This window comes from Ranitomeya imitator, chromosome 9, assembly GCF_032444005.1.
Source record: "Ranitomeya imitator isolate aRanImi1 chromosome 9, aRanImi1.pri, whole genome shotgun sequence".
Taxonomy (NCBI): domain Eukaryota; kingdom Metazoa; phylum Chordata; class Amphibia; order Anura; family Dendrobatidae; genus Ranitomeya; species Ranitomeya imitator.
In genome coordinates, this window is record NC_091290.1 from 34,201,952 (window position 1) to 34,216,212 (window position 14,261).

The window sequence follows — 14,261 nt, forward strand, 5'->3', positions numbered from 1 at the left end:
AGGAAATTTGAGACATTTTAAAGAAAAAAATAAAATTTAGGAAAAGCCATCCTTATCAGAGGGATGGTAGTTTGACGCCCTCCCCCACTGATCAGCTGTTTGCAGTTATATATCGCCAGGTACAAAGCTCCATACGCCTGCTAGTGGCCATTTGCAGGAATTACATCTCAGCTCTTTTTCACTTCTATAGGAGTCGAGCTACAGAATGGTCACTACACAGTACAGGGATCTGGCTGGAAACGGCTGAGTAATGGGGGGATGCCGGGTGCTAGACCACCACTGATCTGATACTGATGAGTATCCTTTTAATGACAATGGTATGGCCTGAACGTTACCTACGCTTGTTTTTTTTTTTTTTTATTATTCCCCACCCCCATCATCTTTTTTGCATTAGGTTCCCTGATACTTTATCTGCGGGATCTGACTGCTGTCAAATTCTTTGCACCATCATGGCTGATAGAGGGTCCTGTTACCTTGGGTGGTTGGGGGGATGCTCTAAGGGGGCTTCTGTAGTATACCTCACACATACATATTGGCTTGACCTAGGCTACCACATTCCAAGGTGCTGTTGTGACTGACTGCCTGTATTTGGTTGGAACAGTCATTTTGTGCTGTCGACTCCCTTTAAATACGATGTAAGCAAACCTGAACCTATTGTAGGTCACTGGGTGAAAATTCTGGAGAGGGTCCCATAGTTATTGCTTGGTGAAGAGCATTGATCATCACATTTAAAGGGTCGTTGCTATCTCAGTATAACTTCAAACCAAGCACAGGCGCTCGGTGCACCCTTGATGTGGCCAAACACCTACTTGTTTTCCTTCTATCTCTGCGTCTATGAAGCCAGAGCTGTCACTCAAAGAAGAGGGGGTGGGGGTAAATTAAAAACATTAAACCGGTGGGAAAGTTAACTTAAATGTTTGGCCACACCATGGGTGCACTGAGCGCCTGTACTTGGTTTAAACCGTCATTCTGTGCTGACCGCCCCTTTAATATATCATGGTTATAAGATGCTATGATTTCACTTTAATGGAAGCTCAAGGGACGACCCATTGTGTCCCAGATGCAAAATGCAGTCAGCGGATTTCATCCACATTCTGGGCCTGTTCTAAATTGGAACGTCTTTGGAGAAGTGTGACGAATATTATAAATCTCGGGAACCGATTCATCAATTTTGTCAGGATTCTGGCGGAAGACTGTTATAAAATTATGCAAAATGTTTGCACATAAAATGGTGTAACCTTTAGTGGTTTTTACACCAGTAATGGCCAATGCTGGCAGCTTTTTGAAAGGTGGGCAGAGCTTCTTGGCAAAGAGCAAGTGTGGCCAACAAATGCAATTTAGGCTAAATTACTACAGAAATGTCCTCCAGTCACTGATTATAGTACCTTTGTTGCACTGGAGCAGAAATATTGGCCAATGAATTTTGCTAATCTTATTTCACATAGTCGTGCAAAACGTGTGTTGTGTATTCAGATAATGTCACCCATTTGCCACTTGTATAGATATAGGTTGATGTTGAAGAATTGGGGTCTAACAACCTAGGACAACGTCTTACCGAATTAAATAACCCAGATCAGGTGGCAGGACACTGCCTGAGTATTCAAGTAGTTGGCATTCTGACACGTGAAAACTGTTTAATGCGACATTGCTATTTTGGTCATCAGTGTTTCAGCACTGCTACCTCAGCCACCACTGCAAACACTCCTACTACTCCAGACATCTGTATTCCAAGCTCATCTACATCAGTCACCGCCGACCCAGCGCTGCTTCGCCAGTCACCGCCGACCCAGCGCTGCTTCGCCAGTCACCGCCGATCCAGCGCTGCTTCGCCAGTCACCTCCGATCTAGCGCTGCTTCGCCAGTCACCTCCGATCCAGCGCTGCTTCGCCAGTCACCTCCGATCCAGCGCTGCTTCGCCAGTCACCTCCGATCCAGCGCTGCTTCGCCAGTCACCTCCGATGCAGCGCTGCTTCGCCAGTCACCTCCGATCCAGCGCTGCTTCGCCAGTCACCTCCGATCCAGCGCTGCTTCGCCAGTCACCTCCGATCCAGCGCTGCTTCGCCAGTCACCTCCGATCCAGCGCTGCTTCGCCAGTCACCTCCGATCCAGCGCTGCTTCGCCAGTCACCTCCGATCCAGCGCTGCTTCGCCAGTCACCTCCGATCCAGCGCTGCTTCGCCAGTCACAGCCGATCCAGCGCTGCTTCGCCAGTCACCTCCGATCCAGCGCTGCTTCGCCAGTCACCTCCGATCCAGCGCTGCTTCGCCAGTCACCTCCGATCCAGCGTTGCTTCGCCAGTCACTGCCGATCCAGCGCTGCTTCGCCAGTCACCTCCGATCCAGCGCTGCTTCGCCAGTCACCTCCGATCCAGCGCTGCTTCGCCAGTCACCTCCGATCCAGCGTTGCTTCGCCAGTCACTGCCGATCCAGCGCTGCTTCACCAGTCACCGCCGTATTCCAAGCTTATCTACACCAGTCACTGTCGATCCACCTCCATTGACATGGTATCTCTTCCACAGCCCTGTCCCTTGTCCTGTTGCCCCAGCGCCTCCTCTCCATGTTGCACCTAGACTGCTCTTCCAGACTCGGGGCTTGAACGACTTACCTCCCCAGGTCAGACATAACATAATACATGATATATATTTGACACAATAGTGCACAAAAATTAATCTATTTTCCCCATGAAGGTTTTGAGGAGGAGGGAAATTGTACTTTTTCTAACTCGCAAATTTTCAATAAACCACTTTTTTTTCCCTTTAATTAAAGAATCAGAAAATCAATGGTGATTTTATTAGCGAGAAAATCTGCACAATGGAACAAACCAAAAACTATGAAGGCATAATCTAAGATATTTCTGTGATTTTTGCATTTTTAGCAGTTTTACTACATTTTTCTGGCCGGCAGGATCTTCTTGCTGAGGAGTCAGGCTGGGTGACCGCTACATGACTGTTGATGGCCGATCACATTTCTTCACATGTTTTGCCGATAATTGTTAATTTGAATTTCGGAGGATTTTGCCTTATAAAATAATGACACTTTTCCACCTGTGGAGCATAAAAGACAAAGAATCTAGAATACTGTTACATGTACATATTATAAATAACCACATTTGCCCAATTCTGGGTCGCGCCACCACAAAGCCCCCTACAACCTTTACAAAAGAGATGGCTCCAGGCACGATAATGTAATAACACGTGACGCAGAATAGAAGTCCCGAGCGCGGAGACCCCATCGATAACCTCCGGCCACTCAATGCCAAGTAATGGCACAACCTCCCAGGTTCTGGTGCTTTACACCAGGCAGGGAGAGATATGTAGCAAAGGCGAAGGAGACCCCAAATTATGAGGAGACCTCCCCGAATTGTAGGCTATTCTCTTCTTTTTCCAGGGGTCTCCCAGACTTTTTGGCATAGACGGCTATAGGTAACAAAGTATACTGAGATTAGACTAGTAGTACCGTCATGTATTCAAATCCGGGGGTCTCGCAGGTCTCTAAATTTTCTTTTTTCAGGCACCCTGTTGGCTCTATAATGACTGTAAATTGGTAATTTATCCCATCGGTGACCTTAAATGAGGAAAACATAAGAAGAAACATTAGATGGTAAAAATTTTAGATTCTACTGTACATAACATACACGTTCTCTTAGACTTGATGAGGCCGGTGTAGTTACTTTTGAAAATCCCTGTTTCGATCTCTGTATAATGCTTCCCCCGTCTCATATTAAAATGTAACAAATGTTGACGCCAGATTTTGTTACAGATTTTTCAAAATAAGTACACTCGGCTCATCAGGTCAACGAGATCTATTTACTAATGTATGCAATCTTGGTGAGATCTGGCGACCGATTCACATTAAATAGGTTGAGCCTGTTCAACATATTCCTAGATGTATTTGTTCTATAAATATGTATGTGCTTACTTTACTAATATACTTGTATTAAAAAAAGCTCCGCTGATGACTCCGATTCGCTATCGACCTCGGGTCTCAGAAGAAGAACGTCCACTTTTTGCTCAACAGAGTCAGCAATCACTATGGGGCCGGAGACTGTAAAGCGTACCTCGACGCCAGACCCCCCTCCAAAAAAAAACACTGGGGACGCGAGAGTTATATTAATCCCATCCACTTTGCTGGAAATGTAAGATGCTTCATTTTGGGAGGTAAGTTCTAAAGTTTGCTATGGGGCCCTGGGCTTCTTAGTTACACCCCTGCCATTTTATCGATGTCTTGCCCTTGGTAAATGTTTCGGCTGTTTAATAATGATCCACCAGGGAGAGGTTTTTCGAGGTATTAAGAGGGTAAACATACAAGCTGAGAAGTTTAACCGAAGCATTAGAAATTGGAATTGTGTAAATGTTTGGAATGAAATTCAAGAGTGGAATTGTCTCTGACGTAGGATTAGCAAATGCGATTGGTGTAATGTGCGAAGCCCCGCTCTACGGCACATCGTCTCGTCACACGATGGGCGCGCCAGACATTTCCAGATGTTTACTTTGCATTAAAAGTATTTTTAATAATTTTATGGCCTTTGATGTCATGGTCCAACCTCTGGGTCTCGCACTGACTGTAAGAGGCACTTAGGTCTAGATCCATCAAAACTGGCGGTTTGCTCTACAGTCCTGATATAGGGTGGCCTGGAATAAGACGCTCCGAATTCATTAAAGAGGACCGGTCACTAGGTCAAGAGTATCCTGTTTGGGCTCTTAGTTTATTCCTTCTACTTCCCTGAGTAATACATTTTTTTGTATTTTTGGAACCCACCATACGGTTGCAGAGATATGGAGCTTTTTATTTTGTGCTAATTTTAAGAATTCTTACTAAGGGGGCGTGGCTGACATGGTAATTATGCAGAACGACCTAAAGACACGCCCCAGAGGATCTTGTGAGCACATATAGTACCATATCTCTGTAACCGCATGACGGATAAAAAAAGCAACTCAGGGGAACAGTGGGAAAAAATAAGAGCCCAACAGGCAATTTTTGACCTGGTGACAGGTCTGCTTTAAATCTGAAGGTGCTTAGATTGGGCATAATTACCCAGTTTGTCAAGCTCTCAGTCTGTAAGCAGAACTAGATTTTAAAAGGACTCCTTCAGGGTATGTGCACACGTTGCGGATTCACGTGCTGATTTTTCCGCACCGTTTTTGAAAAATACGCAGGTAAAACGCATTGCGTTCTACCTGCGGATTTACCGCGGATTTCCAGGTTTTTTTGTGCGGATTTCACCTGCGTTTTCACACCTGTGGATTCCTATTATGGAACAGGTGTAAAACGCGGCGGAATCCGCACAAAGAATTGACATGATGTGGAAAATACAACGCAGCGTTTCCGTGCGGTATTTTCTGCAGCATGTGCACAGCGGATTTTGTTTTCCATAGGTTTACATGCTACTGTAAACCTGGATGGAAAACTGCTGCGAATCCGCACCGTGTGCACAGACCCTCACAGGTGTTCTCTAATGCTTAACCAAGAAAAACATAGAACAAGCTTTTTAAAACATCACATTATACAGTATATGTAATATATAGGTGCATAATTATAGGAACATCTTCCACATAAGGCTATGTGCACACGTTGCAGAATTGCCTGCGGATTTTTCCACACTGAATCCGCATCTCTTGGCAGAAAACGCAGGTGCGTTTTTTGCTTCGTTTTGATGCGGATTTGTATGCATTTTTGAAAGCTAAATAAAGATCTATTATTGAACAAAAAAAAAAAGATTTGTGATGTCATTTATAGTCCAACCTCCTCTTTAACATTTGTCCAACCCACACTCCATTACAGATAGATAGACAGATAGACAGACAGACAGACAAATAGATAGATAGATAGATAGATAGAATGAGATGGATAGATCTATATATAGATAGATCTATACATAGATAGATATTATCTATCTATAGATCTCTCTATATATCTAACTATCCATATATCTGTCTACATCTATCCATAGATATATAATAGCAAGGCCGATTTTTATTAATGAACATGTTTAATTTAAAAAAAAAACAAACTGAAAAAAAAAAATGGCGTGGGCTCCCGCACATTTTTCTGCAACAGAGGGGGAAAGCCAACGGCCAGGGGCCATATATTTGTAGCCTGGGAAGGGGGTAAAACCCATGGCCCCTTCCCAGGCTATGAATATCAGCCCGCAGCTGTCTGCGTACGTAGTCTTTTCTGACTATTAAAATAGGGGGACCCCCCAATAAAATGACATGGGGTTCCTCTATATTTTATAGCCAGAAAGGCTACGCAGACGGCTGCGGGCTGATATTCATAGCCCCGGCTACAAATACCAGACGCCCCCAGAAATGGGGCATCTGTAAGATGCGCCTATTCTGGCACTTAGCCCCTCTCTTCCCACTTCCATTTAGCAGTGGGATATGGGGTAATAAGGGGTTAATGTCACCTTTGTGTTGTAAGGTGACATTAAGCCCGGTTAATAATGGAGAGGCGGCAATAAGACGCCTATCCATTGTTAACCCCTTCCCGACCTGTGACTCATCGTATGCGTCATGAAAGTCGGTGCCAATCTGACCTGTGACGCATATGCTGTGTCACAGAATGGTCAGGTGACCAGGGTCAATGAATGGTCACCTGACCCGCAGGTACAAGGGGGCCTTTACTTGACAACAGGGGGTGGCTTTGCCCCCCTCTGTGGCTACGATCGCTCTGATTGGCTGTTGAAAGTGAAACAGAGCAATTGTAATATTTCATCAATGAAACTTGGTGAAATATTACAATCCAGCCATGGCCGATGCTGCAATATCATTGGCCATGGCTGGAGACCATGATCTCCCCACCTCCAACTCCCCTCTGTCCTGTCCACCGCTCCCCTCCTCTCTCCTCTGTCCTGTCCTCTGCTCCCCCGCGGTCTGATCCCACCCCCATGCACCTCCTGAGTCCCGGTGTCCATCCGTCTTCCCCCGTGGGCACCGCCATCTTCCAAAATGCCGGTCGGCAGATTCATTAATTAATTACAGGTACATTTTGATCACTGTGATAGACCCTATCACAGTGATCAAAATAAAAAAAATAAATACCCCCCCCCCTTTATCACCCCCATAGGTAGGGAAAATAATGAAATAAAGAAAATATATTTATTTTTCCACTAGGGTTAGAATTAGGGTTAGAATTAGGGTTAGGGTTGGAATTAAAGTTAGGGTTGGGATTAGGGTTAGGGGTGTGTTGGGATTAGGGTTAGGGGTGTGGTGGGGTTAGTGTTGGAGTTAGAATTGGGGGGGGGTTTGCACTGTTAAGGCACATCAGGGGCTCTCCAAACGCAACATGGCGCCACCACTGATTCCAGCCAATCTTGTGTTCAAAAAGTCAAATGGTGCTCCCTCCCTTCCAAGCCCCGATGTGCGCCTAAACAGTGGTTTACCCAAACATATGGGGCATCAGCGTACTCAGGAAAAATTGCACAACAACTTTGGGGGTCTAATTTCTCCTGTTACTGTTGAGAAAATAAAAAATTGGGGGCTAAAAATTATTTTTATGGAAAAAAATGATTTTTTTTATTTTCAAGGCTCTGCGTTATAAAATTCTGTGAAGTACTTGGGGTTTAAAGTGCTCACAACACATCTAGATAAGTTCCTTGGGGGTCTAGTTTCCAAAATGGGGTCACTTGTGGGGGGTTTCTACTAGTTAGGCACATCAGGGTCTCTGCAAACGCAACGTGACGCCTGCAGACCATTCCATCAAAGTCTGCATTTCAAAACGTCACTACTTCCCTTCCGAGCCCAAACGTGTGCCCAAACAGTGGTTCCCCCCACATATGGGGTATCGGCGTACTCAGGACAAACTGGACAACAACTTTTGGCGTCCAATTTCTCCTGTTACCTTTGTGAGAAACAAAACATCGCTGGCTAAAAAAAATCATTTTTTGAGGACATTTTTTTTTATTTTCACGGCTCTGCGTTATAAACTTCAGTGAAGCACTTGGGGGTTCAAAGTGCTCACCAGACATCTAGATAAGTTCCTTGGGGGGTCTAGTTTCCAAAATGGGGTCACTTGTGGGGGGTTTCTAATGTTTAGGCACACCAGGGGCTCTGCAAATGTAACATGATACCCGCACACCATTCCATCAAAGTCTGCATTTCAAAATGTCACTACTTCCCTTCCGAGCCCCGACATGTGCCCAAACAGTGGTTCCCCCCACATATGGGGTATCATCTAGATGTTGCCCATGTGAAAATGAAAAAATTGAGGCTAAAAGAAAATTTTTGTGAAAAAAAAAGTACTTTTTCATTTTTACGGATCAATTTGTGAAGCACCTGGGGATTCAAAGTGCTCACTATGCATCTAGATAAGCTCCTTGGGGGGTCTAGTTTCCAAAATGGGGTCACACGCGACATGGTGTCCGCTAACGATTGGAGCTAATTTTTCATTCAAAAAGTCAAATGGCGCTCCTTCCCTTCCGAGCCCTGCCGTGCGCCCAAACAGTGGTTTACCCCCACATGTGGGGTTTCATCGTACTCAGGACAAATTGGACAACAACTTTTGGGGTGCACATTCTCCTTTTACCCTTTGGAAAATAAAAAAAAATTGTTGCTAAAAGATCATTTTTGTGACTAAAAAGTTAAATATTCATTTTTTCCTTCCATGTTGCTTCTACTGCTGTGAAACACCTGAAGGGTTAATAAACTTCTTGAATGTGGTTTTGAGCACCTTGAGGGGTGCAGACTTTAGAATGGTGACACTTTGGGGTATTTTCGGCCATATAGACCCCTCAAACTGACTTCAAATGTGAGGTGATTGCCATCTACCTCATGTCCTCAGATGTAATTATAGAGAACAACCGTGAGCAGAAGCACTTGGTGCTCAAATGGTGATTTCAGAAGAGAGGGAAAAAAAGAGAATTTTTTTCTCTCCAGCCATGATCAATGTTACATCAGTTCTCATCCGACATATTCCCCATTATCGATTCTTCTATGCTTTTACAGAACATTGGGTTTTATTTTTTCAGTTTAGTAATTATTACAATTTAAGCTAAAAACTACGAAAAGTGAAAAAGCAATCACTGTAAGAAGTCATTTCTTTACCTGCATCAATGCCTCCTCCACGGCAGTGATCTTGCTCCAGTACAGACTGAAATTTTTCTTATTGTACGAGTTCTGGAGAAGCTTTGCCATGTGCATTACTTTTTTAGAGTCCAGGGGCAAAGTGTTCCATCCTCCGAGAACAGGAGCAACCTCTGCTTTAATCAATTCCTCCACAGGGGCGCAATAGCCAAAAGAGACGAAACAGATGAGGAGGAGTATGATAGAATTCATATTTCAGTCTGATACATCCAAGAAATACGGCACAAGATTTCCTGCAATGCTAAGATGGTGACACCTAATATATATGCAAATGGGATCCAGCCTATCCCTCTAAGTACATGTGTGAGGAGCCAAGTCCTGTAACTTTACTAACAGCAAATATTAGGACCTGTCAGCAAAGGATTGTGTGGTTAGTTTACAGATGTACAGTAGGTCTTGTAAAGACCCTTCTTAAATGGGTATCTCAAGTTTGTTGTTTGGGTGCACATGGAGCGCCCCCAAGGGCAGCGGGGTACGCGTACCGGGTCCTTCGGTTCGCAGGGGGGATGTCACGGTGACTGACCCGGTCCGTGGCCCTTGGGACGTCCGTGTTAAAGGGAAAGGTCTTTAAAAGGATATGTTTGTGACGCCACCTGTGGTATTCGGTTAGGGTGACCAACGCTGCTAAGGGGTCCGCTGGGGTGATGTTATGGCAGCTAGATGGTATACCTTCCCACAGGTGAAGTGTATCCCCAGGGCTTCCCAGAGTGTAGATGGTGGATGGTGTGAGGCGCGGTGAAGAACGAGGACACAAGGTTGCAGTCTCTTTACCTTTTTACTGAAGGCTTCAGCATCCACAGTCCAGAGCACCTGTCTCAATAAATTAGCATATTTCACCCATCCAATCAAATAAAAGTGTTTTTTAATAACAAACAAAAAAACCAACAAATAATAATGTTCAGTTATGCACTCAATACTTGGTCGGGAATCCTTTGGCAGAAATGACTGCTTCAATGCGGCGTGGCATGGAGGCAATCAGCCTGTGACACTGCTGAGATGTTATGGAGGCCCAGGATGCTTCAATAGCGGCCTTAAGCTCATCCAGAGTGTTGGGTCTTGCGTCTCTCAACTTTCTCTTCACAATATCCCACAGATTCTCTATGGGGTTCAGGTCAGGAGAGTTGGCAGGCCAATTGAGCACAGTAATACCATGGTCAGTAAACCATTTACCAGTGGTTTTGGCACTGTGAGCAGGTGCCAGGTCGTGCTGAAAAATGAAATCTTCATCTCCATAAAGCATTTCAGCCGATGGAAGCATGAAGTGCTCCAAAATCTCCTGATAGCTAGCTGCATTGACCCTGCCCTTGATGAAACACAGTGGACCAACACCAGCAGCTGACATGGCACCCCACACCATCACTGACTGTGGGTACTTGACACTGGACTTCAGGCATTTTGGCATTTCCTTCTCCCCAGTCTTCCTCCAGACTCTGGCACCTTGATTTCCGAATGACATGCAAAATTTGCTTTCATCAGAAAAAAGTACTTGGGACCACTTAGCAACAGTCCAGTGCTGCTTCTCTGTAGCCCAGGTCAGGCGCCTCTGCCGCTGTTTATGGTTCAAAAGTGGCTTTACCTGGGGAATGCGGCACCTGTAGCCCATTTCCTGCACACGCCTGTGCACGGTGGCTCTGGATGTTTCCACACCAGACTCAGTCCACTGCTTCCTCAGGTTCCCCAAGGTCTGGAATCGGTCCTTCTCCACAATCTTCCTCAGGGTCCGGTCTCCTCTTCTCGTTGTACAGCGTTTTCTGCCACATTGTTTCCTTCCAACAGACTTACCATTGAGGTGCCTTGATACAGCACTCTGGGAACAGCCTATTTGTTGAGAAATTTCTTTCTGGGTCTTACCCTCTTGCTTGAGGGTGTCAATGATGGCCTTCTTGACATCTGTCAGGTCGCTAGTCTTACCCATGATGGGGGTTTTGAGTAATGAACCAGGCAGGGAGTTTATAAAAGCCTCAGGTATCTTTTGCATGTGTTTAGAGTTAATTAGTTGATTCAGAAGATTAGGGTAATAGGTCGTTTAGAGAACCTTTTCTTGATATGCTAATTTATTGAGACAGGTTTTTTGGGTTATCAGGAGTTGTATGCCAAAATCATCAGTATTAAAACAATAAAAGACCTGACAAATTTCAGTTGGCGGATAATGAATCTATCTAATATATAATTGCCTAGAATACTACTTCCTGCAATTTGTGCCAACTTCCTGTCCGGAGCTAATGTCCAGAGATAAGTGACGTCAACAGTGTCCAGTGTCTGATTGGTTGCCGCCTGCTGCGAGCGACCAATCAGAAACGTGCCGTACTGTGACACACTCCGTCCGCCATTTTGGTGTGATTTTTGAATTTTTACCTCACAGCAAGTTTCTACTGCGTGGAGGCGGGCCCAGTGACGTTGCTCTTCAAGCTCCTGCCGAATTTCGTGAAAAAAATGATAATACCATTTACCAAAACTATATATATTTAGTTGTGAAGTGGTTCAGTGACATTTTCACACCAATTTTGAACTTTTGTTTGGTGTTTTCTCCATATACTGCCTATTATTCACTGACTGTTATACTGAGAGACTGCCGTTTATTAACCTCTTCTTTGCCACATTGGGTATATTGCTCTATTATTTGCCACATAAGGACATTGTCCATTATTGCCCAGCAATTTCTCTGCAATATAAACTGCCTATTTATTAATATCTGCATTCCTGCAAAGAACTATTGCCTATTATTAACTGGCTATTTTCCTACTACCTGACATTGTTCTTAAGCAAAGAACCGTTGTTGTGGCATTTGCCACAACACGCAAAGTTGTCGTCTGATGTCTTTCATCCCTCCCCTCATAAGCATGTTCATGGATCCTGTGTAACTGTACCTTAAATAACAAGAATTGTCAAGAGCTGGTGAGTGCAGCCATTTTTTGTTCTTTCTTACTATTATTTATTAATTGTATTATTTTTACATTTGAATAAATAAAGTATATATGGATTCTAGACTCCCGATTCTTTAGAATCGGGCTGCCATCTAGTAATATATGAAAGTTTAATTGTAATCATTACATTATGGTAAATAATGAAATTTAACACTATATGCTAATTTTTTGAGAAGGACCTGTATTACTTCATACAAGTATGCCACAGAGAAACAGGTTTTGCACAATTGCAGGTACAGAGGCAGGAGACACGATGGTGGACACAGCAGACCAGAGTAAACCTTAAGGCTAGGTTCACACTAGCGTTGCGCCGCCCTGCGTCGGCGACGCAACGCGCGACGCACGTAAAAACGCGCGCAAACGCGCGCAAAAACGCGCGCGTTTTGCGACGCGTGCGTCGTTTTTGACGAAAATCGGACGCACAGAAAATGCTACAATGTAGCGTTTTCTTGCGTCCGACGCTAGCGTCGGAAACGACGCACGTGGCAAAAACGCCACCAAAACAACGCACGCGTCCCCTATGTTAAACATAGGGGCGCGTCGCCGCTGCGTCGCCGCTGCGTCGCCGGCGCAACAGCGACGCACATTGGCGGAACGCCAATGTGAACGTAGCCTTAGTTCAGCATTAGGCACAAAGCAGGTTCAGAGTCTCTCTGTTACTTCCCTGGTAAATGTTGTTTAGCATGCAGCAGAGTTCCAGTGTCCACAAGTGTCCCAGAGATCCACAGTAGGAGATGGCTGGATTACTAAAGGTACCGTCACACTAAACGATATCACTAGCGATCTGTGACGTTGCAGCGTCCTGGCTAGCGATATCGTCCAGTGTGACAGGCAGCAGCGATCAGGATCCTGCTGTGACATCGTTGGTCGCTGCAGAAAGTCCAGAACTTTATTTCGTCGCTGGACTCCCTGCAGACATCGCTAAATCGGCGTGTGTGACTCCGATTCAGCGGTGTCTTCGCTGGTAACCAGGGTAAACATCGGGTTACTAAGTGCAGGGCCGCGCTTAGTAACCTGATGTTTACCCTGGTTACCAGCGTAAAAGTAAAAAAAAAAACACTTTATACTTACCTTCCGCTGTCTGTCCTCCGGCGCTGTGCTTTCCTGCACTCACTGTGAGCACAGTGGCCGGAAAGCAAAGCGGTGACGTCACCGCTCTGCTTTCCGGCCGCTGTGCTCACAGCCAGTACAGAGAAGCACAGCGGGGGACAGACAGCGGTAGGTAAGTATGTAGTGTTTGTTTTTTTTTACTTTTAGGATGGTAACCAGGGTAAACATCAGGTTACTAAGCGCGGCCCTGCGCTTAGTAACCCGATGTTTACCCTGGTTACCGGCATCGTTGGTCGCTGGAGAGCTGTCTGTGTGACAGCTTTCCAGCGACCAAACAGCGACGCTGCAGCGATCCGGATCGTTGTCGGTATCGCTGCAGCGTCGCTTAGTGTGACGGTACCTTAAGTCCAAGACTTCCAGGAGCAGGTCACAGGCTGACTGCAGACATGATTCAGAAGCAATGATTGAACAGCTGAGGCTGCTTAAAAAGGCAAGAGGCAGAGAACATGGATCTAACAGAGTGGCAACCCAGTAGTCAGCACTATTTCAAATCATAGCTATACAGGGATCATGTTGCAGATAGTGCAGCAAGAAGGCACACATGTCAGGCTCTTCCTTGAGGTCCAAGCCCATGCTGTGTTGGTGGCTGGGTAACACTGATGCTTGTTTCCTCTGCCCCCTACCGCCAACTACAAATAACAGAGGGCGGATGATTATCCTCTTCATCTCCTGACAGTTGCTCACCCATCACCTCTTCCTTCTCTATTTGTTCCTTGGGTCTTGCACCTTCACTAACAGTTTGCCTGGTATCATCAGCCCCCATCGAGCTCAGTTATCCACCTTCCCTTGGCATCCACCTGTGTGACGACAGTCTGGAGCTTTGAGACAATGTTATCCCTTCCGCATCCTCCTCTGCTTTCTCCCTTTCCGTTTGGGCCACCACCTCCTCCTGCAGGCTATTCAAAGTCTGCTCGGGCATATAGATAACTGGAATAGTGATGCTGATGATGGCATCGTCACTGCTAACCATCTTAGCAGCCATTTCGAAACTTTGCAGAAGGGTGCAGAGGTCCTAAATCTGTGCCCACTGCGTAAAAGTGATATGCGCCACATTCATACTGCTTTGGCCAAGGCTACAACATGACATACTGCATCAGGGCTCGTTGTTGCTTCCAAAGTCGCTGCAAAATTTATAGAATGGAATTCCAC

General features: G+C 45.4%; 1 protein-coding gene across 1 annotated transcript; it reads right to left on the minus strand.

Moving 5' to 3' along the window:
• Positions 1-2,774: 2,774 nt before the first annotated feature.
• On the minus strand, positions 2,775-9,321 carry LOC138648579 (cystatin-11-like). Its single transcript, XM_069738368.1, has 3 exons — positions 9,040-9,321; positions 3,455-3,562; positions 2,775-3,042 (listed from the first exon to the last, which is right to left on the minus strand). Exons 1-3 carry the CDS (start codon positions 9,268-9,270, stop codon positions 2,959-2,961), a joined length of 423 nt encoding a protein of 140 aa, XP_069594469.1. The 5' UTR covers positions 9,271-9,321; the 3' UTR covers positions 2,775-2,958.
• Positions 9,322-14,261: the final 4,940 nt, after the last annotated feature.

Coding starts and splice junctions, on each gene's coding strand:
- LOC138648579 (XM_069738368.1), bottom strand. CDS start 9,270: ATGAATTCTATCATACTCCTCCTCATCTGTTTCGTCTCTTTTGGCTAT. Junction 3,563..9,039: donor TGGAGGAGGCATTGATGCAG/GTAAAGAAATGA, acceptor TCCTCATTTAAG/GTCACCGATGGGATAAATTA. Junction 3,043..3,454: donor CCGGATTTGAATACATGACG/GTACTACTAGTC, acceptor TATGCTCCACAG/GTGGAAAAGTGTCATTATTT.